Source organism: Typopeltis vanoorti, chromosome 13 (genome assembly GCF_054136105.1).
Source record: "Typopeltis vanoorti isolate ZY-2024b chromosome 13, IOZ_Tvanoo_1.0, whole genome shotgun sequence".
Taxonomy (NCBI): Eukaryota; Metazoa; Arthropoda; class Arachnida; order Uropygi; family Thelyphonidae; genus Typopeltis; species Typopeltis vanoorti.
In genome coordinates, this window is record NC_143561.1 from 63285527 (window position 1) to 63308479 (window position 22953).

A 22953-nucleotide genomic window follows, 5' to 3' on the forward strand; every position below is an offset into this window, starting at 1 on the left:
GCGACTGACCAAGGTAGTTTCTGACCTCTGGAATGTTGAGTATGAGGAAAGATTGAGAAGATGTAATTTGCAGAGTCTGGTGGAGAGAAGGAAGAGGGGAGATATGATAGAGACCTTCAAGTTGGTAAGGGGTTGTTATAAGATCAGTGGTGGTGAAGTTCTACACAGAATAGTGGGAGATCAGGGGAGAACCAGAGGTCATCCCTGGAAACTGTATAAAGAGGGTGTGAGTAGGGGAGTGAGAGGCAGGCATTTTTTAATGCAGAGTTGTTAATGATTGGAATGCCTTGCCTGAGAGTGTGGTGTCTGCAAGGAGTTTGAGTGTGTTTAAGACACGGTATAATGAGATGTGTGTGTGTGAGTGATAAAAGGACCTCCCATATGAGTCTTTGATTCCATGTCATCTTGGGAAATAATAATAATAATAATTGCATCTGCTCAACCTTTCCTCCTATTCAACATTCCATAGATCAGAAACTACCTTAGCCAGTTGCTTCTGGACCCTTTTCAACATCTGTTTGTCCTTCTGAAAACCAGGTGACCAAATCTGTGTGCAGTAGTCCATGAGTGGTCTAATCAGAGCCTTATACAATAGAACAAGAATCTGCTTAGTTCTACAATTCAGGTGTTCTCTGCATCATTCCCACAATTCACTGTCCTCACAAATTTGGCAATTTGTCCTTTAAATTTTAGATCCTTATCCATCATCACCCCACGATCTCTTATTTCCTCCACCTCCAAGAATATATCCCCACCAGCATAAATTCTGCATCTCGTCTTTCTTTCCCAAATTTTAAAACCTTACATTTTGTAACGTTAAACTGGCATCCCCACTCCTGCCCATTCACTCAATCTATTCAAGTCTTGTAATTCCACAACATTTGCTCTACTCCTGATACTTCCTCCCAAGTTTGAATCATCTGCAAGCACTGAATGTTCCCATTCAAATCTTACCCAATATCATTAACATACAGGTTAAACAGCAATGGCCCTAAAACAGATCCCTGAGTCACTGGTGCCCCAAAGCACTAGTGACTCTAGTGTGACTTTCAGCTTATCATGTAGAAATTTATCAAAAGCCTTTTTAATGTCTAAGTATAATACTGTGTATCCCTCTCCCATGTCCATTGTTGCGATCACCTTATTGTAATAAGCAAATAGATTACTAAAACTATTTCAGACTCCCTTTAGGAAATCCATGCTGTCCATCAAAGATATTGTCTTTGTTAACCCAATTGTAGTTCCTGGTTCTCACCAGCCTCTTCAATACTTTAACCACAACTGACACAGATAGGCCTATAATTTGATGCTTGAGTTCTGTGATTTCCCTTATGAAGCGGCACAATCTTGCCTTCCTCCCACTCCTTAACTTGATTCAGTGCAAGACTCATATTAAACAAATATGTTAAGGCAGATGCTAACTAACTGGCACATTCCTTCATAATATCTGGTGATATATTATCTAGGTCTACATGGTTAGTCTAGTGGCTATGCACTTCACAACCATGTGCCTGGGGAAGGAGTGTCCTAGGTTCGATTCCTGTCTATGACGTGAGGAGCTTAAGGATCTTCCTCAGCCATAGCTAAGTTAGCTGATCTTGAGTGTGGACAGCAGGGTTTTTTCCACCAGTTTATCTGGGGTTTTTCATCCCGCAAGCAGGCAAACTGGCCCCATGAACACACAGGCTACAGTCATAGGATATAGTACGGTAAGGAAGGCAATGGGAAACCACTTTGCTCATAATCATTTCCCTAGTATAGTAGCATGTAGTTACCCCACCAGCTGTATGGCCGAGGGAATAGAATAAAATAATAATAATATTATTATTATCTAGTCTCACAGCTTTATTAACATCAAGTTTGCTCATTTCCTCACATACCACTTGCTCGTTTACAGTCAGTCTCTCATCATCATCAACTGCGCTCAAACTCTCCATGATGTCACATTCACAAGAATGAAAGATGTTTATGAACTGTTGATTTACCTTACTGTGACACCCTTCTTTTGTTGTCTTTGTTCTTTGTAATTCTCATATTTGATTATTACCACCCCTCTTATGCTGTCTCCATAATGCTTTTTTTCCTCTGTATGGCATGCTTTTCTTCTAACCTTCTGACACTTGAAATACATTTAGACATTGTTACTACTACCAAACAGTTTGTGAATATCACCCAAGCTGCAAACTGCAATTTGACAGAATAAGATATAATGACAGGAATAGAAGTTGCTGCATACAGCATTTTTCGGCAGGATAGTATAAGATATACTGCTTATGATAAGTGACGACCTATGTCCTCTAAGAGTGGAGGCTTTGGAAGGCTGTGACACTAATGATTTTGAAAGTACATGGTGTGAGGTGGAAGTGGGCAAGACAGGATATTTAGTGGGGTGTTGCTACAGACCCAAGGAGCACAGAGGGTGGGGACCAGGAGATGTTGAGACAGTTGAGTGTGGCAAGTGTAAGAAAAATGATTGTTTTGGGAGATTTTAACTGCAGCAGTATAAATTGGGGAGAGGAAGATGCATGTAGCAATAAGAGAATGGAATTTCTAGAATTCTTGAGGGACAAATGTGTTAGGCAATATGTAACAGAGGGAACAAGAGGTTCAAGAGTTTTGGATTTGGTTATAGCATCAGTAGAGTTGATAATAACTGAGATGACATCTTTCCCACCAGTTGGAGAGCGTGACCATATGGTTTTGACTTGGAAAATGAATAGACATGAATAGGGGTATCAAAGAGACGGGAACGTATGTGGAATTATAAAGCAGGTGATTATAATAGTCAGACGTCAACTTGAGCAAGTTTCGTGGAGGGAGGAATTGGAAGGCTGGGATATCATTAGTGCTTGGGAAGTTGTGTAGGATTATTTGTTAGCAGCAATGGTAAGCTGTATTCCACGAGTGAAGAAGAGGACACAATTTGGAGTAAAGTGGATGACAAACAATATTAATTTTTTTTTTAGAGGTACCTGTGGCATAGTATAATTATTAAAAGAACACATAAGACCACAGTAATAACTATTTAATTAATAAGGTACAGATATTCATACTAAAACTAATAGTACACTTCAGTGTCACACAAACAGTTATAGGTATGGAATACAAGTAACGAACATTCAGTGGATCACCTATTAAAATACAATTGTTGCTGTGTGCTAGGAAATGATAGCAAATAATAAAAAAAACAATTATGTCAATGCATTTAAGGAATGGTTATGATAGACTTTGTGTTTCCTAGGAGGGACCTTCCTCAATTAGTCTTGATAGACTTGTGTTTCTTATAAAGGACCTCCCACGATGAGTCTTTTGACTCCATGGAGGCATGAATAATAATAATAATACAATTATATTTGTATCAAAACTTTTGCCAGCTTAATATTTATGTAAGATTGGTTTATTTTGCTGTAAATGCTAAACTAAAGTACCACCAGTAATATGATGATGATTATGTCTTCAAGTAATGCAAGATGTGTAGGTTAACATCATTGGATGAGACTCTAGCATTAAGAATATAGGTGTGTATTAGAAATTCGCATTATCAAATGTGCTACACTGAAAAAGTTTGAGAACCACTGATCTAAAACAATGTTACATCAGGGTGTTTATATACCTGAGACTGTTATTCAGAAATACATTTACACTCCAAAGTAATCCTATTCTTTCTTTCTTTCTTTTTTTGTTTTCTTTTTCTTTTTGCATCTTTTGCAAGGAATGTGCTCTGGGTATTGCTATGTTCACTTAAGTCATTGTAGTGTCATTATGTACTCTTAAATTTTACTTCATTGAAATGATGTCAAAGTAATTTTTAAATTTTTATTTCATTGCACCTTTCTTGGAGAACATTTGCATGTGTCAGATTGAGAAACAAAGTGCTAAAGATAAATTAAAGATACCAAGAAATTATATACTTGGTTTAATCCTTTATCCAAGTGTAAGTAAACAAGTTTGTGCCCGAACTATTTACAAGACTGGGGCAACTCATATAAAGAAGCTAATGACTTTACATCACTTGTCTTAGTATCCCATAATGCAAAGCACTATGTGATACTAAAGACAAATTCCAATAATGCAGAGCATTATTGGAATGGTCACTACCCATACTAGTTTCGACCTTTATTGAGGTCTCATCAGTTGCAGCCAGACCCAGAGGTCATAGTAAGGATGAAGTAATGCAGAAGTCATATTTTCATATACAAGTATCCAAAAGGTCTCACCTTATTATTAAAGTACTCTGGATTAGAGAAAGTTATTGGAAGTTTTTTCCACATAAGGCAAGTGATGTGAAGTCATTAGCTTGTAGCCCCAGTCCTGTAAATATTTCAGGTGCAAACTTGTTTGCTTACATTTGGATAAAGGATTAAACCAAGTATATAATTTCTTGGTATCTTTAATTTACAGTATAAACAAGAGGAAACACTGTTAAAAAACGTTTAATTTTCTTGACCAAAAAGGTCTGGAAAAATTTAACGATCTTTATACAAAACGTTTTAAGTCAAAACCTTCTCTACCAGACAGCAAAGTTATTTTTAATTTGTCGGATCATGTATTAACAAAACCGGAGATCAATATACTTAAAAAAGGGTTCAATTTTGCGATAACACCTCATAATGTCCCTAAAGTGGATATCATTTGTAATATAGAAAAGGCAGTCTCGTCGTTACCGGAACCCATAGCTAATGATATTAGATTAAAAAGTAGTATCATCCTCTCATCTTCCAGAACTCCTAACAAAAACATCACTACTCTGGAAAAAAGAACATTGTACATTTTAAAGAAAAAGAAAGACATTACCATATTGAAGGCAGATAAGGGTAATTCAACAGTGATTTTAAACACCAGTGATTACGAAGATAAGATTAACAGCTTATTGTCGGATACATCAACCTACCGTGTCCTAGTCACAGACCCAACACTAAAGAACCACAATGATACCAACGATTTAATACGTCATATGGAGAACTGGTCTATAGACTTAAAACGAAGATTGAAATCCATGCATCCACTAACACCAAGACTATATGGCGCTCCTAAGGTACACAAAAATGGAATACCACTACGCCCGATTGTGGACGGAATCAATTCGCCAACTTATCTGTTATATAAACACCTGGCAGGCCTCCTCAAACCTCACATCCATAATTCGGACACTTATATACGAAATTCGCAACATTTCGTTGAGAAACTGAACAACATCTCTATCTCCAATACGGATTTACTCGTCAGCCTGGATGTTACATCTCTATTCACTAACATCCCTGTGGAGGAAGTGATCAACATTTTAGGAAGTTTGCTCCCACAAGACATTACTTCTCTGTTCTGTCATTGTTTAACATCAAACTTTTTCTTATGGAATAAAACCATATATCAGCAATTGACTGGCCTTGCAATGGGTAGCCCCCTCTCACCATCTTGTGCTGATCTCTTTATGGAGGATTTTGAAAGTAAAATCTTAACTAAAACAGACCCTAAACCCACAGTATGGTGGAGATACGTGGACGATATCTTTATCGTTTGGAACCACACAAAAAAAGGACCTGTTCGACTTTCTTAAGAAAATCAACTCTCTACACCACACAATCAAATTCACTCTAGAACTTGAAGAAGATAACCAATTATCATTTCTGGACACTTTAATTAAGAAGCTTCTGAATGGTGGTATCAACCTCTCAGTTTACCGCAAACCTACCAATACAGGACGTTATTTACATTTCACTTCCTCACACCACATTTCTCAGAAACTTAGTATTGTACACATGTTGAAGAACCATGCCTCTCTCCTCACAACAGATCAACAAGACCTCCAGGAAGAACTATCCCTGATATCCACCAACCTTACCATGAATGGATTTCCTCGAAGACTCGTCCACAAGATACTTTTCTCTGAACCCCGACAAAGACAACAAGATGATGTACGTTATATTTCTACCACCGTCATTCCATATTTAGGGACAGTTTCCAATAAGATTGCTAGACTCCTTAGACAACATAAAATAAGAGCGGCCTTTAAACCCACAGAAACGATTAGACAATTCTTAAGATCTCCAAAAGATAGCCATCCTTTCTCCAAATATGCTGGAGTTTATAACATACCATGCTCGTGCGGGTTGAATTACATCGGCCAAACTTCAAGGAACCTTGAAATTAGGCAAAAAGAACATATAGGTGACATCAATAATAACAGAAAAGAAAAATCGGGTTTAGCTTTTCATTTCTCAAAAATGAACCATACCATAGAGTGGGATAGAAGCACAATTCCTTACATGGAGGAGGACTTCCGCTCCCGAATTTTTAAGGAGGCCACAACAGTTGCCCGCTGTACACAAAACCATAACAGAAACCAAGGACTAATCTTGCCCGTGATCTGGAAGACCCTCATCAGAACCTTCAACTCGCCAGAACTGAATTATAGTGCCAACTATAGAATGTTCCTAAATAACAACAAGTGAGATCATCCACGCTCCATGAATGTATTTTACTGATGGGCTATCAGAGAAACAAAAATATACTTACAAAAAAAAACTTTATTGGAAATTAAAGTAGACATCTTTCACTACTTTTCTACATAATTTCCACCATTGTTCTCTGTTCTTTGTTTAATATAATTGGAATCGGTTGATTTTAGTTTGTAACAGTTTTTTACTTTTTAGTGCCTTACATCAGTTATGTACCCTGAAGATGCCAACAGACTTAGTTGGTGAAACTAGTTGGTATAACTTAGTTGTTTATTATATACACTTGATCAATATAATCCCAATAAAAGTTTTTTCAAGAGGAAAAAACTGTTATTGGAATTATTTTTTCCAACAACTTTCCATAATCCAGAGTATTTTAATAATAAGGTGAGACACCATTTTGATACTGCTATATGAAAATATGACATCTGCATTACTTCAACTTTTTTGTTTCTCTGATAGCTGATGGGCTATCAGAGAAACAAAAATATACTTACAAAAAAAAACTTTATTGGAAATTAAAGTAGACATCTTTCACTACTTTTCTACATAATTTCCGCCATTGTTCAGGCACTTATCATAACGGGGTAACAAGAGTTGTATATCTTCGTCGTAGAAGGTTGCCACCTGTGACACAAACCACATATTGACTGCTTCTTTGACCTCGTCATTGTCGTCTTCAAAACGCTGCCCACCAAAGAAAAATTTCAGATGTTTGAACAGATGAAAGTCACTTGGCACAAGGTCAGGACTATATGTGAGGATGATGGAATTGTTCCCAGCCAAAGGTGGCGAGAAGTCATTGTGTTATGCCAGCTGTGTGTGTGGGGGGGGGGGGCATTATCATGAATCAAAACAACGTCCCTGGTTACGACGTCATTTATTCTGGATCATACGACACAGTTTCTTACGGGTTTGGAAGTACATACTCATGTTGATTGTGGAGCCTTGACCCAAGAAGTCTACCAGCAAAATTCCTTGTCTTCCCCAAAACACAGTGCACATGATTTTCCAAGTGGAAACCATTGTCTTCAATTTTGTCTTGACTGGTGATGAGGTGTGCCACAGCTCCAAGTCTGCTCAAGAAAGCATCTCGATCCTCATGGTAGCTTGTCAAGAATTCAACGCACTGCCCAGCCAATTCACTTTGTGCTGTTCTGTAAGCAACTTCGGCACCCATCGTGCACACAATTTCTGATAATTCAGTTTCTCCGACACAATTTCATGAAGACATGAACATGAAACTTCTGAAAATTGCAACAAGAGTGACGTCATAGTGAATACCCTATTCTGTTGAATCTTCTCTCAACTGAATGTGGCAGGTGATTCAATTTTCTTAGATATTATAAACACACCAAGAAGCGCATGCACTAAGAGAATGTCTGAAAATGGCACCAATGCCTTGCTAACGAATCAACAAATTCAGCACATTGCAATCGCAGCACTGCAATGAAAATATTTAAAAATGGAACTTACTTTCTGGACATCCCTAGTATATAATTTCTTAGTATCTTTAATTATTACTATAATTAATAACCAAATGGAAAAACTTTCAAGAAAGTGCTAAAGAAATAAAAGAAAAAGTAGCTTATTTGTCATCTTAGATTAAAATTAATATAGCATGTGTATAGTTTGTTATATTTTTAAGGTTTACTTCATATGTTCAACATTGTTTACATAAAATTTACTCTAATTTTCTCAGGAAATTTTTTGCTTCAGTATCATGATCCATCTGATTCTGGAAAATGTCTAGGAGGTTATTTTGATGAAAAGAATGAATTAATTGGAGTCATAGTTGGTACATATTCTGGAAATATACAGGTAACTTTCTTTTTACTATTTAGTTGAAGCATACAGTTTTATCTCTTTCCAACAAAAGTTGCAATAAAGAAGTTGTGGAAAATTATATACCCTTGAAAATTTTTGGATAATTAATTAACATAAAATATATTTGTTGCTGATCTGAAGTTTCTTTTAAATAATTAATAGAAACTTTAACTTGAACAAAGCAAAGAAAAAAAAAAGTAGAAATCTCATCTAACTGTGATTTACTTGTTATTTTAATTTTCTACAGTATTATTTATGGTGAGTGTAAATTTCATAAATAAGTTTTTATATGATAAAATAAGTTAAAATATATATATAAAAATTTGTTTGCATTAATTATTGCAATTATACACTTAGAATTATTGAAACTGCCATGTGGCTAAGTGGTGCTGTAACAAATGTAGTACCAATGGCAGCCATGTTGTCACTTGAGTTTTGCCTTGAATCTCAGTAATAGACATGCATATTAGTTGTGAGTTTTGAGTCACCAAGTAATGGGAACACTAGCAAGCAAGCAAACAAGATTGAAGAGGAAGGGGAGCTGAAATTGAAAGGAATAAAAAAAATTAAAAAAAAACTGAGTGAAACTTTTCAATCTTGAAAAAAATTTATATTCATCTTTATCTACTATTCAATGAGGAACTGTAAGGTTTTTAAAGGACATGTGCTTAATTGTGTGCTTATGTGCTTTACTGCACATTGTGTGCGTAATTTGAAAGCAAGTGGTATATGGTCCATGAAGTGTGATTAGAAGTGGCAGTGAAGCTCTCTTTTTTGGAAATCCCTTTAGAACTACTGAATTAAATAATCTTTTCCTGTTGTCAGAGCAATTATCTTCATGCCTACTTCACCAAATGAAGGAAAGAAGTTTTTCATGAAACTTGATTGCTAGAAGAATATACATATGCAAGTGTAGTTAAGTGAAATCTCTTTCTTTTGTGGTGATCTGGGGAAATTGATATGTCAGACAGACAGAATGAATGAAGGAGTAGAAATAATCAAAAAAAAAAATAAAGCAGACAGGTTGGAGTAAATGATGCAAAGGAAATTACTATGCAGTCAATTGAAACTACACAATGTTGTTTTATATAATATTGGATGTTATACCTCAGATGTGTGTTTAACTGTCAGAATCAGAGTGAGAGAATTTTCATACGGCTCATATCTTGCAATTCTTAGAATGGTCATTCAGTTATTCTTTGTTCTTGGCCTAACAATGAAATAACTAATTTATAATTTCAAAATTATTTTTATTTTTCAACATAATCTCCCTTAAGTTTTTATTATTATTATTATTATTATGTGACACCTCCAGGGAGTCCAAAGACTCATCGAGGGAGAGTGTGCCAACAGCATCAAATAATTGAATCCCTTCCAACTACTAACCTTGCCTAACTTTTTGCGAGCCATTAGTAGCAGAGGCTTTACCAATCGACCAACCTTTGTTGGCGAGACTAATACATTTATTCCAGCGATGCTCCAGCACCATTATCCCATCCCTGTAGTGGTTCTCAGTAAGATCAGCAAAATACCCCTCTACAGCTGCAATCACCTCTTGATTCGAAGAAAAATGCTGACCAGCGAGGAAGAGTTTAGTTTTGGGAAGAGAGAGAAGTCAGAGGGAGTCAAATCTGGGGAATAGGGTGGATGTTCCAACAATTCATAGTGCAAATCAATCCCTTAATTTTCCCATTGCCAAAACACCTTTGTAGTCAGGTGCCATTGTCCTGATGAAAGATGATTTTTTTCTTCTGCAAACCGGGTCTTTTCTCACAAATTTTTTCATCTAGTCAGGTTTAAAGATTGGAATAATATTCCCCGGTTATTGTTTTACCCTTTTCAAGATAATTAATAAACAAAATGCTTTCATCCCAAAGCACCGATGCCATGAACTTTCCTGCTGATAGAATTAACTTTGTCTTCTTTGGTGCTGAACAACCAGCTTCTGTCCACTGTTTTAACTGCTGTTTGAATTCTGGTGTGTAATGGTGAATCCAAGTTTCATCCGTAGTAATAAATTGATGTACAAAATCAGTTTTATTCTTGTTAAAACGCTCCAAGCACTATTCAGAGATTTTCATGCAAGTGTGTTTTTGATCTGCTGTGAGCGTAGCACCCATCTTGCACAAAGCTTTTTCGTTTGCAATTCTTCATGCAAAATATATCCTACACATTCTTTTGAAATGCCTATAGTCTCATCAATTGCATGCACTTTGACTCGTCAGTCATCCAATACCATATCGTGCACTTGATCAATGATTTTTGGTGTTGTTACACTTTTTGGACATCCTTCACGAGGATCATCTTCAAGGCTGGTATGGCCACGTTTAAACTCGGCAGCCCATTTCTTAATTGTCGAAAATGAAGGTGAAGTGCACATAAACTTTTATGAACTTCGAATGAATTTCTTTTGGGATTGAACCTTCTTTTACAAAGAATTTTATAACTGCACGATACTCAATTTTATCCATTTCAAGGGATACAAACAACACTTTTGCTTCAGACAGCTGTATAAAACAAACTACTTGACAGAATGACTTGTAATTTCACATGGATGCTTATGACAGATGTACCAACTTAAAAAAAAAAAAAAATATTGCCAATAGTGTTGCCATCTATGGTCAAGGCCGAGAACTTTTTCAGACCACCCTCATATAAGATAGAAATAAATTTTCTACTAAATGAAATTCTACAGAACAATTAATATTAGTATGTGGTAAGTGCTCCAACATATTTAATGTTAGCACATACTCACCATCCACTCTGACAACACGTTCTACACATTCACTACCTACCAAGCAAAAAATATCCTTTTCACTTTTTTACTCACATAACCTTTGTAGTTCCCAGGGAAGACCTCTTGTTATTGCATCACCCATTATTCTATGAAATAATTCCCATTAACTTATGTGTCTCAATATTATACTTCTTATCTGCCATGCACTGAAGACCATATTCCCTCAGTCTGTCCTCATACTCAGTGCCCGAGTCCTGAGACAGTCTTATTTGTTTTTTATTTAGTTATTTGTTTCTACACTTTCTCTCCAGTGTTTCCTTATAGCTAATATACCCAGGAAACCAAATCTGTGCACAGAAATTCAATTGAGGCCTAATTAGTATATTATACATTGAAACTAATACTTCCTTAACATTACATTGCATTATAGTAGCAGTTTTCTGGGTAAATAAAGTTAGCCTTCACAAGTTATGTGATTCTCCTCTACTTCATTTCTCTGTCTGCCATTATCCTGGATGCCCTGCTTCCCCCCACCTCCTAATGCAAAGTTCCTCCAATATGATAACCCTCATTCCATCTTCTCTGGACAAAATGCATAATTTACATTTAGCAACATTGGAATGACCTCCCTGTTCTTCAACCCCCAAACCACCAACCTATTCAAATCCTCTTGTAACAACACATCAGAAGTTCCTAACATTGCTCTTCCTAAGTTAGCTTCATCAACAAACAACTGAATATCTCCTTTCATCTGTGAAATATATCATTGATATATAAGTTAAACAACAGTGGTCCCAGAACAGAACTCCACTTGTGACTTTCCTTTTTTTGAACACTGCATCTCCATACACAATTAGCTGGCTCCTATTTGTCAACCATTCCAGTAATGACCAAGCTACCAAATGACATCCATCCCCTCCTGCTCAATTTCAAAAGGAGTTTATCATGTGGTACTTGATCAAATACTTTAGCAAAATACATATAAATCATTGTATAAACATCTCCATGGTCCAGTGCATTAGTTACCCTATTATAAAATGTAATCATTCCACTCTTCTGAAACAGAAGAATGGAAAGAAGGAAAGTAGTGTCACTGTCAAACAGACAAGTCAAGGGCCTGTCAGGTCTTTTGCACATTCCCGTAATATACATAATCCACTAAAAAACTGTATGCAATCCTCAGCACTGAGGCATGCACTTTCATCCATTATCCAAGTGTAAGCAATTAGTGTGTGTGTACACGAAGCCACCAAACCAAGAATATAATTTCTTGACATCTGTAACTTATAGTATAATCAAGTGAAAAATTTTCAACATCCATCTCTAATCCAAAGTATTTTAGTAATAAGGTGTGATGCTTTTTGACTCTTGTATATGGAAATATGACTTCTGCATTACTTCAGCTTTGGTATCACTTCTGGTCTGGCTCCCACTGATGAGACCTCGGGTTCTGTTTTTCGCAGTACCCACCACCTGTCAGTAATGGGAAGAGAATTTTGATTTTTTTTAATTAATGAATTAAAATTACATTTATGGAAGGTTAGAGAGAAACATGGATTTGAAAACCAGCAATATGACATACAAATGCTTTATAATATTTTATTGTAAAAATTTTATTGTTCAGTCAGACTATTCTTGCATTTAGAAAAAAGAATTCTTCAAGTGTTTCCCCCCCCCCAGAAGAAGATTGACAACCATGTCATGGAATGCTTTTTTTTTTTTTTTTATTTCTTTTGCTGCTCTGGAACATTTGTTGTAATTCAAGCCAGTCCAGTCCTTGATGTCTTCAAACCACATTCTCCTGGGTCTACCTCTCCCTCTTTTTCCATCCAGTTTCCCTTCTAATATTAATTTCTGAATGCCTTCTTGTTTAGTTCAGTGTCCAAAATATTTAAGTTTTTGTTCTTTAATGATTTTCATTAATGTTCTTTTCATTTTTGCTTTCTTTAAAACATCTTCATTTTTTCATTTTCTCTGTCATTATATTTTCAACATTCTTCTGATGGTCCACATTTCAAAAGCTTCTAATTTTTTTCTCTGCTTTATTTAGAGTGGAGGTTTCACTGTTGTAGAGAAGGATTGACCAGATATAGCATTTTATTTTAATATTTTTCTAATGTCTACGATAAATAACTTAGGTGAATATTTCACATGTTATCATAAGTAACACTCCCCTATCCTGCTTATTTTTTTTCTGCGCTATCCTCCAAAAATTATTATTATCTGACCTCTATGGAGTCAGAGTCACATTGTGGGAAGTACACACTATCGCACTCAAAGCTCATCCAACCGTGCCTTAAACTGACAGCAATGCCTCTACATCCACAACACACTCAGGCAATGCATTCCACTCTCCATATAAAGAACCTTCTCCTCACTCCTCTACTATCAGCCTGATAACAATCCCTGGCTAGCTTATATGTGTGAATCACTCCCTCCCCTCCTTCTCGTATTCACAAAGTTTTGCAATTTACATGCACTCAATCTGTCCTTGTACTCCGCATTCCAAAGACCACTGACCACCTTTGTAAAATCATCTCTGGATCCTTTTTAACATATCCTCATTACTATGAAAACCCAGTGACCAAATCTGTGCACAATTATCCATATGAGAGCTAATCAAGGCCTTGTCCACCATTCCCAGATCTCTCATTACCTCCTTTAAAGTTCCCCCCTCTAAGTGTGAACCTTGTATTCTGCCATTGCTTATCAAATTTCAAAACCTTACACTGTGCAACATTGAACTGATAGTTCCACTTACTTGCCCATTCATGCAATATATTCAAGTCCTCCTGTAAGTCCATAACATCTGCTTGACTCCACATTGTTCTCCCCAATGTTTGCTTCTGGAAACATTTGCATTATCACCAGTTAAACCCATCCCAATATCATTAATATACAGATTGAACAACAATTGTCCCAAAATTGACCCCTGTAGTACACCAAAAGAAGAAGGTCACTACATCCCATATACAACTCTCTAATACCTGTCTGACAGCCAGTCACTGATCCAACTCAGAAGTCTGTTATCGAATCCCATCTGTTTCAATTTATGCAACAGCTTCAGGAATTCAGAAAATATGCTGCACTTTTCAACTTTTATTTCTGTCATGATATTATCTTCTGCCTAGCAACCTGACATACTTTTCAGATTGCTAGCCACTCCAGCTTTTGATCAATGACAGTTTTTATGTCTGTGTGTAATTTATTTTACCATTTATTAGTCTCATTCTTCAGCAGTTTTGAAGCTAAACTAAAGGTTTTGACAGGCTCTGCAAAAAGTTCAAAAAGTTTGGCTTTTAAATTTTCTGTATTCATGCTTCTGTAAAAATTATTTCCCATCTTGTTGTATAATTACCATTTATTTACTTGCTATTACAGTTCTCATCGAGGGATGCTATAAATCACCTAAACCAGCTGTCATACCTACTCTTAAATTCATTCCCACTAGATGCACTCACTACCCCTCAAGACAAACTAGTCCACTCACTCAGTGCTCTGTGAGAGTAAAACCTACTTTGTGAACAAACTTAACTTCCATGGATGCCTCCCCTGCATGTTCCCTCCCTCACCTTCCATTTAACGAAAATTTTCATCAGATGCTATCCTATAATACCTATTCAAAAGTTTATAGGCCTCTATCATATCACCCCCTTTTCTCCTGTTAACCATAGTCTGTAATCCATATACTCTTATGGATTACAGACTGGATTACAGATTACAGACTACGCAATCTGTCCTCTTAATCTAAATCCCATAATTCATATGTAATCTTCGTAACTTTCCTTTGCACCCTTTCCACAGCTTCTTTATCCCCTTGAAATCTGGGAGATCAAATCTGCACACAATAAATATGTTCGTATCAAAGCCTTATAAAGAGGCAAAATGACTTCCTTATCATTAGATGTCAAGGTTCACTTCAACATTGCAATTATCCTCTGAGTTGTATTTGCAACTTTTGCTATGTGACCTTTGAACTTCAAATTCCTATCCACCAATACACCAAGATCTCTTGCCTCCTCAGTTTCTTGAGGCATAACACCACTAATATAATATGCCACTGGAAATCTAATCACACCAAAGTGCATAACTTTACACTTACTAATATTAAACTGATAGCCATTTTCCTTTGCCCAAATTTCCAGCCTATTCAAATCATTTTGTAATTGTTGAATATCAGTAGCATCCCTGACTGCCCTGCATTTCTTTGCATCATCGGCAAACAATTGCACATCTGATGTTCCTGATGTCATTAATGTATAGGTTGAACAATAATGGCCCAAGGACTGAACCCTGAGGTAAAGCACTTTTGACCTTAAATCTGGCCAATTCACACCCACTGTATATACCACTTTGTGATATCTGTCTGTCAACCATCCACTGATCCAAGTCAAGAGTTTATATTCCAATCCCATATTTTCCAGTTTATGCAACAGCCTTTTATGTGATATCCCATCAAATGCCTTAGAAAAATTCAACATTATCATAGCTCCTTGCAGAGTATAGCCTGTTTGTCTACCCATTTCTGTATGCAAATTCTTACCAACTTCTCTAAAATCTTCACTACCATGTAACAGATACTGATAGGAAACACATCAGTTTTTGCACCACCCTTGTACAATGGAACTATCATACATTCCTTCCATTCCTGCAGTATCGTTCCTGAGCTGAGACTCAAGTTATACAAACATGTAAAAGGCTTAGCCAATTCTGCTGAACATTCCTTTAGCAAATGGGCTGATATTCCATCTGTCCCTAGACATAATTAAATTACCACCTAGCCTATTCTTATAATTAGATATGCAATCTATTTGGTCTTGTTCTAGAACTTTCTCTTTGTCTTCCCTAGACATACTATTAAAAGGTTCGAACAAAAGCATATTTTTCCACCCCTTCACCACATACATAACTATGTTCAAAGACATTCATATCTTTATCACATTTGCATACCATAGCTTAACTTTCACACATATTTTTTTCCATTCCTCCCTTGATGATCTAGTTTCCCTGACTCTCTGCATTAGGTCTCATACCAAGAAGTAATTTTCCCAGTCTCCTGATGCCAAATGAATTCAAATGTATGCCATCCCTCTTATACAAGTCTTTTCTGCCATCAAACTCACTCCAAACATCTAAAAACTTGCATCCATTTCTTCTACACAGCTTGCATGTGAAATCATTTGCTATCATCACCTTTCTTCTTAACTCAGTACTGTCATATCTGGATAGCAATCCTACAATTTTTACTCTCTCACATTTCTTTCTCTCTTCTTCCAACAGACCTCTCATATCTTCTCTCATATTATATATATCACTACTTAAATTATTAGTACCTACCAGAACTACCATCTCTTTTACTTTTCTTTTTTGTTTTTCAATTATGTTTGTCATATCTTTAATTTTCATCCCTGCGAACTAGAAGTGGTGACTCCCTCAGCAAGCGCAAATTTTAAAATTGAATCACCATACCATATCACCCTTTTTTCTTAGATTTTAACTGACTTACCTTGTTATTATTAATATTATGATTACCAAGTTTAGTGCTTCTCTTTCTGTTCTTGTTCTGATCCTTTTTCTTATCCTGTCTAAGTTGAGTTAAACATTTTTCCACTTTTTCTAACTCTCTGGTCGATTTTCTAATATTTTTTTTATCAAGATATTTCTAATGTCAGCTTATCCTCAGATTATCATCATCACACTGAAAGCCGCACTTTTGTTCAACAGGACAAACGTTCTCCTCAGTAGTAATAACTTGAGCTTTATGCACTGCCCTGTTGTGACGAGCTTTTGGCAGAATTCTTAAGGGTGTTAAAAACGAATTATATTTCTGCAAGTATGCTATAAAATGCTATAGTACAGTAATGACACTAAAAAACTACATAATGTACTAAAAAATACCATTAAATCTAAAAAAACACTTAATGAATCAACAAAAATCACAGATCTTTCAGGATTTTTCTAACCTTTTCAACAGATAGCCTCGAACTCAACTTATTTATAATTATAATTATTATATTAGTTATATATAATTATTATAATTATATAATTATTACTTTTCTTATAGGTATTAAAGTTTGATGAGCCTACGGATGTCACATTGGGTAAAGTATTTACTGAAATAACTGCTGTAGTTGGATGCAATACTTTGGTGATTATTGGAACGATAAGTGGCGAAGTAGGAGTATTTGATCCTAAGTCTAAGTATGTTATAACATATGATGTTGTAGATATATATTATCATTATTTTGGATATCTCCATAGAGCTAATCGTTTTGGATCCAAAATGCTTAGCTCCTCCTGCTCCTCTCAAAACCTAGAGTCTGGCTTTCATATGTTGATGCATTTGCAGTTTGGCTACAAGATGCCCTTGCCCCTGAACTCACATCACATTTCTTGATTGGATATGCTACTGCTAACTCTTAGTTAGCAGTAGCATATCCAATTGAATTTGGAAATCGAAAAAAAAAAAACAGTGCTTTACTAATTCTGTGATGGTTGCTCTCATCAACTAATTACCCATCAGGACACTGGGCCTTTTTTCATATACAAAACCTTTTTGAAAAATACTAACTAATAAAAACACTTTCTTCAGGAATAGTTGCAAACAAAACACAGTTATATTTATCAGGTAACCAAATTCAGAACCAAAACAATAAGGATAACTATAAAAATGCAATCTCATACATTAAAGACACCTCTGAAATCACTAGAACTCATAAAAAATAAAATTAATGACCATATTTGAATCTCCCCAGAGAAATCTACAATATTGTCAAAACTTTTGCTCAAGGTCAAAATTTCCCTCTTTCTCAATCAGAGGCATACATTATCTGATATGTGTAATTTCACATATTGTGACTAGGCTATATAGTCGCTGTATTTAGGAACCTAGAGATGATTATTATTATAATACAAGTTTCTCCATGGAGTCAGAAGACTGATCATGGGAGATCCACTTATTCACACACTAGCCATCATTCACACAATACCTACCATACTTCTTAAACTCATCCAGTGATGAAGCACCTATAACCACCTCTGGCAACCCATTCCATCCATTCACCCCCCCCTCCCCACCTCCCAAGCATGAAAATCTAGTCCTAACACTCTACACTCTTGCACTACACAACTTCCACTGGTGATGACCCCTTGTCTCCTTTTCTTGCCATATACTTGAAAATGTCTTCAGTGTCAATCCTATAAAACCTCTTTAATTAACTTAAATGCTTCTATCATGTCTTTTGTCTATCAGTTAATTTTTGAAGCCTTTATATTGTCAATCTGTTTTCATAGGGAGCATTCCACAGACCTTCAACAATCTTTGTCACTCACCTCTGGGTCATCTCCACTTCTTCATCACCATGGTATCCAGGAGTTCAGATCTGCACACAGTAAACCAGATGTGGCCTTATTAAAGCCTTATGTAATCTCTCTATCCCTGCTTGTCAGTATGTTCTTCCACAACCATATAATCCAGTGTGATGTTTTAGTTACCTTCTTAATATTACCCTTTAAACTTCAGATTCCTTTCGTAATCACTCCAAGTCCTCTGGCCTGATCAGTTTCCTGCAGTTCAGTTTCCATACTGCTAGTCTGTTTATATCTTCCTGCCATCTCTGCATCACCTTCATTTACTGTTGCTCTTCCCAGTTTAGTATTTTCAGCAATCAACTGAATATTTCCTGTCAAATCATTTCCTATATCATTGATATACAAATTAAACAACAGGGGACCAAGTGCTGAGATCTGTGATACACCACTGGTCACTTGCCTTCTTCTGGATTCAACTCCTCCATAAACCACTCTTTGATATCTCTACATCAGTCACCTTCTAATCCAAATCACCATTCACATCCATCCCCATTTGCTCCAATTTATGCAATAGGGTTCTATGTGGAATCATATCAAATGCTTTTGCAAAGTCTAGCAATATCACTAAGTAGCTATTTCCCTTATCCTACTCCATTCACATGATTATAAAAAGTAAGCAAATTACTAAGGAAGTCCTACTATTCACAAAACCATGTTCCTATTCACTGAGACCTAAATTCTGTCTTTCACCAATTTCTCCAATACCTTAACCACCACTTCTGAAATACTGATGGCCTATAATTTGCTACTTCTGTCTTAGAACCTCATTTATATAATGGAACTATTTTGCCCTCTTTCCTCTGCATTTTTCCAGTACTGAGGCTTAAATTAAACCGCTTGGTCAGAGGATTCCCTTGCACATTCTTGTAATACACAGGCTGATAAGCTATTTAATCCCATGGCTGTGTTCGTATTCAGGTTCTGCAATATTTTAAGCACCTATATTCTCCTATCAGTCAATGTCGCATCTGACAATGCAAAGTCACCACTTAGATGGTATACCCCCCCCCCTTACAAAATGCTCATGCAGTAATTCAGCTGTTTGATTTGGTTCCATCATCATTGACATCAACACTTTTTAAAGTCATCCTTACATAGTCATTCCTCCTTTTGCTTGCCACATGACAAAAGAACTCCTTAGAATTTTTTTGGCCTTGTCAGCTAACTTTCTCTCATAATTAGTTTTGATCTTCCTTACTATACCAGTCACCTTTATTCTGTTCATGGACATACTGATCACCTTTTTCTTTATAATCCCTCCATGACCTTTTCTATATGTGCATCTCCTGCCTAATGAAGCTATTCATCCATCTAACTCCTACCTGATTTATCCTTCTGACTCTAGGTATGCATTCAGATACTGCTTTCTTCAAACACCCTTTAACCACCTCCCATGCACCACTAACACGTTTCCCCTCCAAATTCTTATGCCATGACTTTGCTGAAAGCTGACTGCTCAACTTGTCATAATCATCTGCTTTGTAGTTCCACATATATCCCTTTCCCAGGTCAAGACTACATGATCACTTGTCCAAGCAGAGGCAGCATAGTTAGATTAGTTAGTGTTAAGTTCTGTGGTGCAATTATCCCTGCCTGTGACCATTTCTCCTCCTCCCAATCTATGTCCCCATAGTTGAAATTCCCCATAATATTTATGCAACCTGTATTCATCATGCTAATTTGTGAGTGCATATCAGGGGGTATAGAAGAGAATGTAGAATATACCTACATTCTCTTGTATATCCCCTGGATGATAGCAACAGTCAATTACAGATTTAGTCTTGTGGTCTCTATCTCACACCAGATAGCCTCAAATGAACTGCCCTCTGAATCCCTTCCCCTGATGTACTTCTACTCTTTTTGGCTTTAATTCCTCTGCTATCATTAGCAAAACTCCCATCTCCCCTAGTCCTGTTCTTCTTTCCTCTTTTTTTCCTATGTCCATATCATCCTCAGTCAATCATGTTTCACCAATTCCTATAAATTTTGGGCAAGTTATGTTAACCACTGCCAAAAAACTCCTCTACCTTATTTCGAATATTTCTGGCAGTAGTATATATAAACTGCAGTACTCCCTTCAACCCACAACCTCCCTTACACCTTGTGTTACTGAGCCAACTAAAGTTAACCTGAGGTGCCACATTTTGCATCATGTGATCACTCCCAATTACTAACTTTTAGGTTGCCAGGGCCCACACTTACATGCTCTAGTTTCTGTTACTTTGTGCTTCCAAACTCTCTCACTAAACAACACTTTCTCAAGGCTGCTGACACCGAATCAATTTGGATGCAAGCCATCCATCTTATATAAATCCTTTCTTCCATCAAACTCACTCCACACCATTCCTCTTGCACAATCTGCATACTGACTCATTCATGTTCATAGCTCCATCTCAGCTTGCCTCTATCATACCATGGCAATTCACAACTTTTACTTTCTCGCTCTTCTTTTTCACATGTGCTAGCAATTCTTTCGTGTCTTCTTGCACACCGCACTTGAATAAACCAAAATAAACATCTCTTTCACTTTAACTCTCTGCATCCTTACAGCATCACTGACATCCTTTATCTTAGCTCCAGGAAAACACTATTTCATCATACTCTCCTCAAGGAAGGGTTGATACTGGGGAGTGCTTTTGCTTGGTTGAACAGCGGGAAGGAGTGATGACAAGAGGCCATCCCTGGAAGTTACGAAAGGAAACTGTTTGCAAGAGGGTGAGGAGTGGTTTCTTTGCATGGAGGGTGGTGAAACCATGGAATGCATTGCCTGATAGAGTGGTGAGAGCGAGAACAGTCAATGAGTTTAAGGAGTGGTATGATACACTGTTTCTCATGGGGGGGGGGACCTCTCCTCAATGAGTCTTGATAGACTTTGTGTTTCTTAGGAAGGACCTCCCACGATGAGGCTTTTGACTCCATGGAGGCCTGAATAATAATGATAATAATTGTATCAATGAATCATCACCATACAAAATCCAATCTTTATTTTCATGCTTTTGCTCTTTCATGTGCTGCTTTCTCTCCCCTTTCTTTAGTTTCCTTGTCTTACCATCTGCCAGGCATTTCGCTAACCACTGAATCTCACATTTTGTTCTGTAAAGAACTCTATGTCATTCATACAGCCACTGATACTGCTTGTAACACTAACTACTACACCAATCTCATTATTACACATTTCATCTTTCAACCCACTGCTATCACTCTTCTTACTTTCTTCACACTTATGACATTTGCTCACAAAACACTTTTGACAAACACATTCCCCAATTTCATTCTCCTTCCAAAAATCTCTAATTGTGTGAAACTGACTTATATATCAGTTCTAAAGCCAGTACAAGATCTAGAGGGAATCTGCAATTTTTGTATACCAATGCTAGAAGCATTAGAAATAAGAGAGAAGAATTTTTGGCATTAGTCAGTGAAATCTCACCAAAAGTTGTAGGCATTAGTGAAACTTGGCTGTCAGCAGAAGATGTGGTCACTGGAATTGAATGTGATGGGTACAGTATTTTCAGGGAGGATAGAGAAGATAGAACAGGAGGAGGAGTACTGTTGATGATAGCTGATGTGTTGCAGCCAAAGAAAGTGGTATATCATGATGATAGACATGTGAATGAGAGTTCATTTGAGGCAGTCTGGTGCGAAATAGTGACCAACGCAACCAAATATACAGTTGGATGCTGCTATAGGCCAGGGAGTACAGGGGGAGATATTGAATTCATGCATCAGCAACTTAGTGCAATGAGTGTAGGCTTAGTGATTATTATGGGGGATTTTAATTGTGGTGATATCAATTGGAAGGAGGAAATATCACGTAGCAAAAAGGAAATGGAGTTCATACATCTGCTACGAGATAATTACTTGAAACAGCACGTAACTGAAGGGACACGTGGTGTGAGAGTGTTGGACCTGGTTATTGGTTCAGAGGTTATATGCATAAGTAAGGTGACCTTGTTACCTCCAGTTGGTGAAAGCGATCATGTGGTATTGACTTGGGAGGTTGCAAAATCTGTGGATTTTTCTATTAAGAAGGGGTATGTACGAAACTACAGGTTAGGCAATTATAACAAGCTTCGGAATGAGCTTGCAGCCATCCCATGGCAGAACATATTGCAAGGGAAAGATGTTAGCAGTGCTTGGGATAAAATCAGCGGGTATCTGAGGAAAGCAATATCAGATTGTGTCCCCATGGTCAGGAGGTCAAACAAGGCAGGCATTAGATGGATGAGCAGTAGTATCAAGCTTGAACTACAAAAAAAGAAAATGTTATGGAGAATTTACAAGGAGAAGGGCGATCAGGACACCCATGAGCAGTACAAGGCTCAAGCTAGGAAGGTTACCAGCATAGTAAGAAAAGCTAAATCAGATTATGAGAAGACCTTAGCCAAAGAGATCAAGGGTAATCCCAAAGAGTTCTTCCGCTATGTGGCAAGTAAGAGGAAGAATGACTTCGGAAGGATAACCTTAGTGGGTGCTGATGGTATTGAGGTGACAAAATCAGATGTAATAGTCGAGTTACTGAGTGATCACTTCTCAAAAGTCTATCACCCAAGTGAGGATATC

General features: G+C 36.9%; 1 protein-coding gene across 1 annotated transcript in view; it reads left to right on the forward strand.

Annotated features, from left to right (window-relative positions):
- The window catches only part of LOC150100219 (telomerase protein component 1-like), a 1179105-nt gene that overhangs the window by 896863 nt on the left and 259289 nt on the right, over positions 1 to 22953 (forward strand). Inside the window, exons 39-40 of the mRNA XM_090402391.1 lie at positions 8158 to 8276; positions 17084 to 17220. Coding sequence (XP_090258517.1) covers positions 8158 to 8276; positions 17084 to 17220 — 256 coding nt within the window. The remainder of the gene's footprint in view (positions 1 to 8157; positions 8277 to 17083; positions 17221 to 22953) is intronic.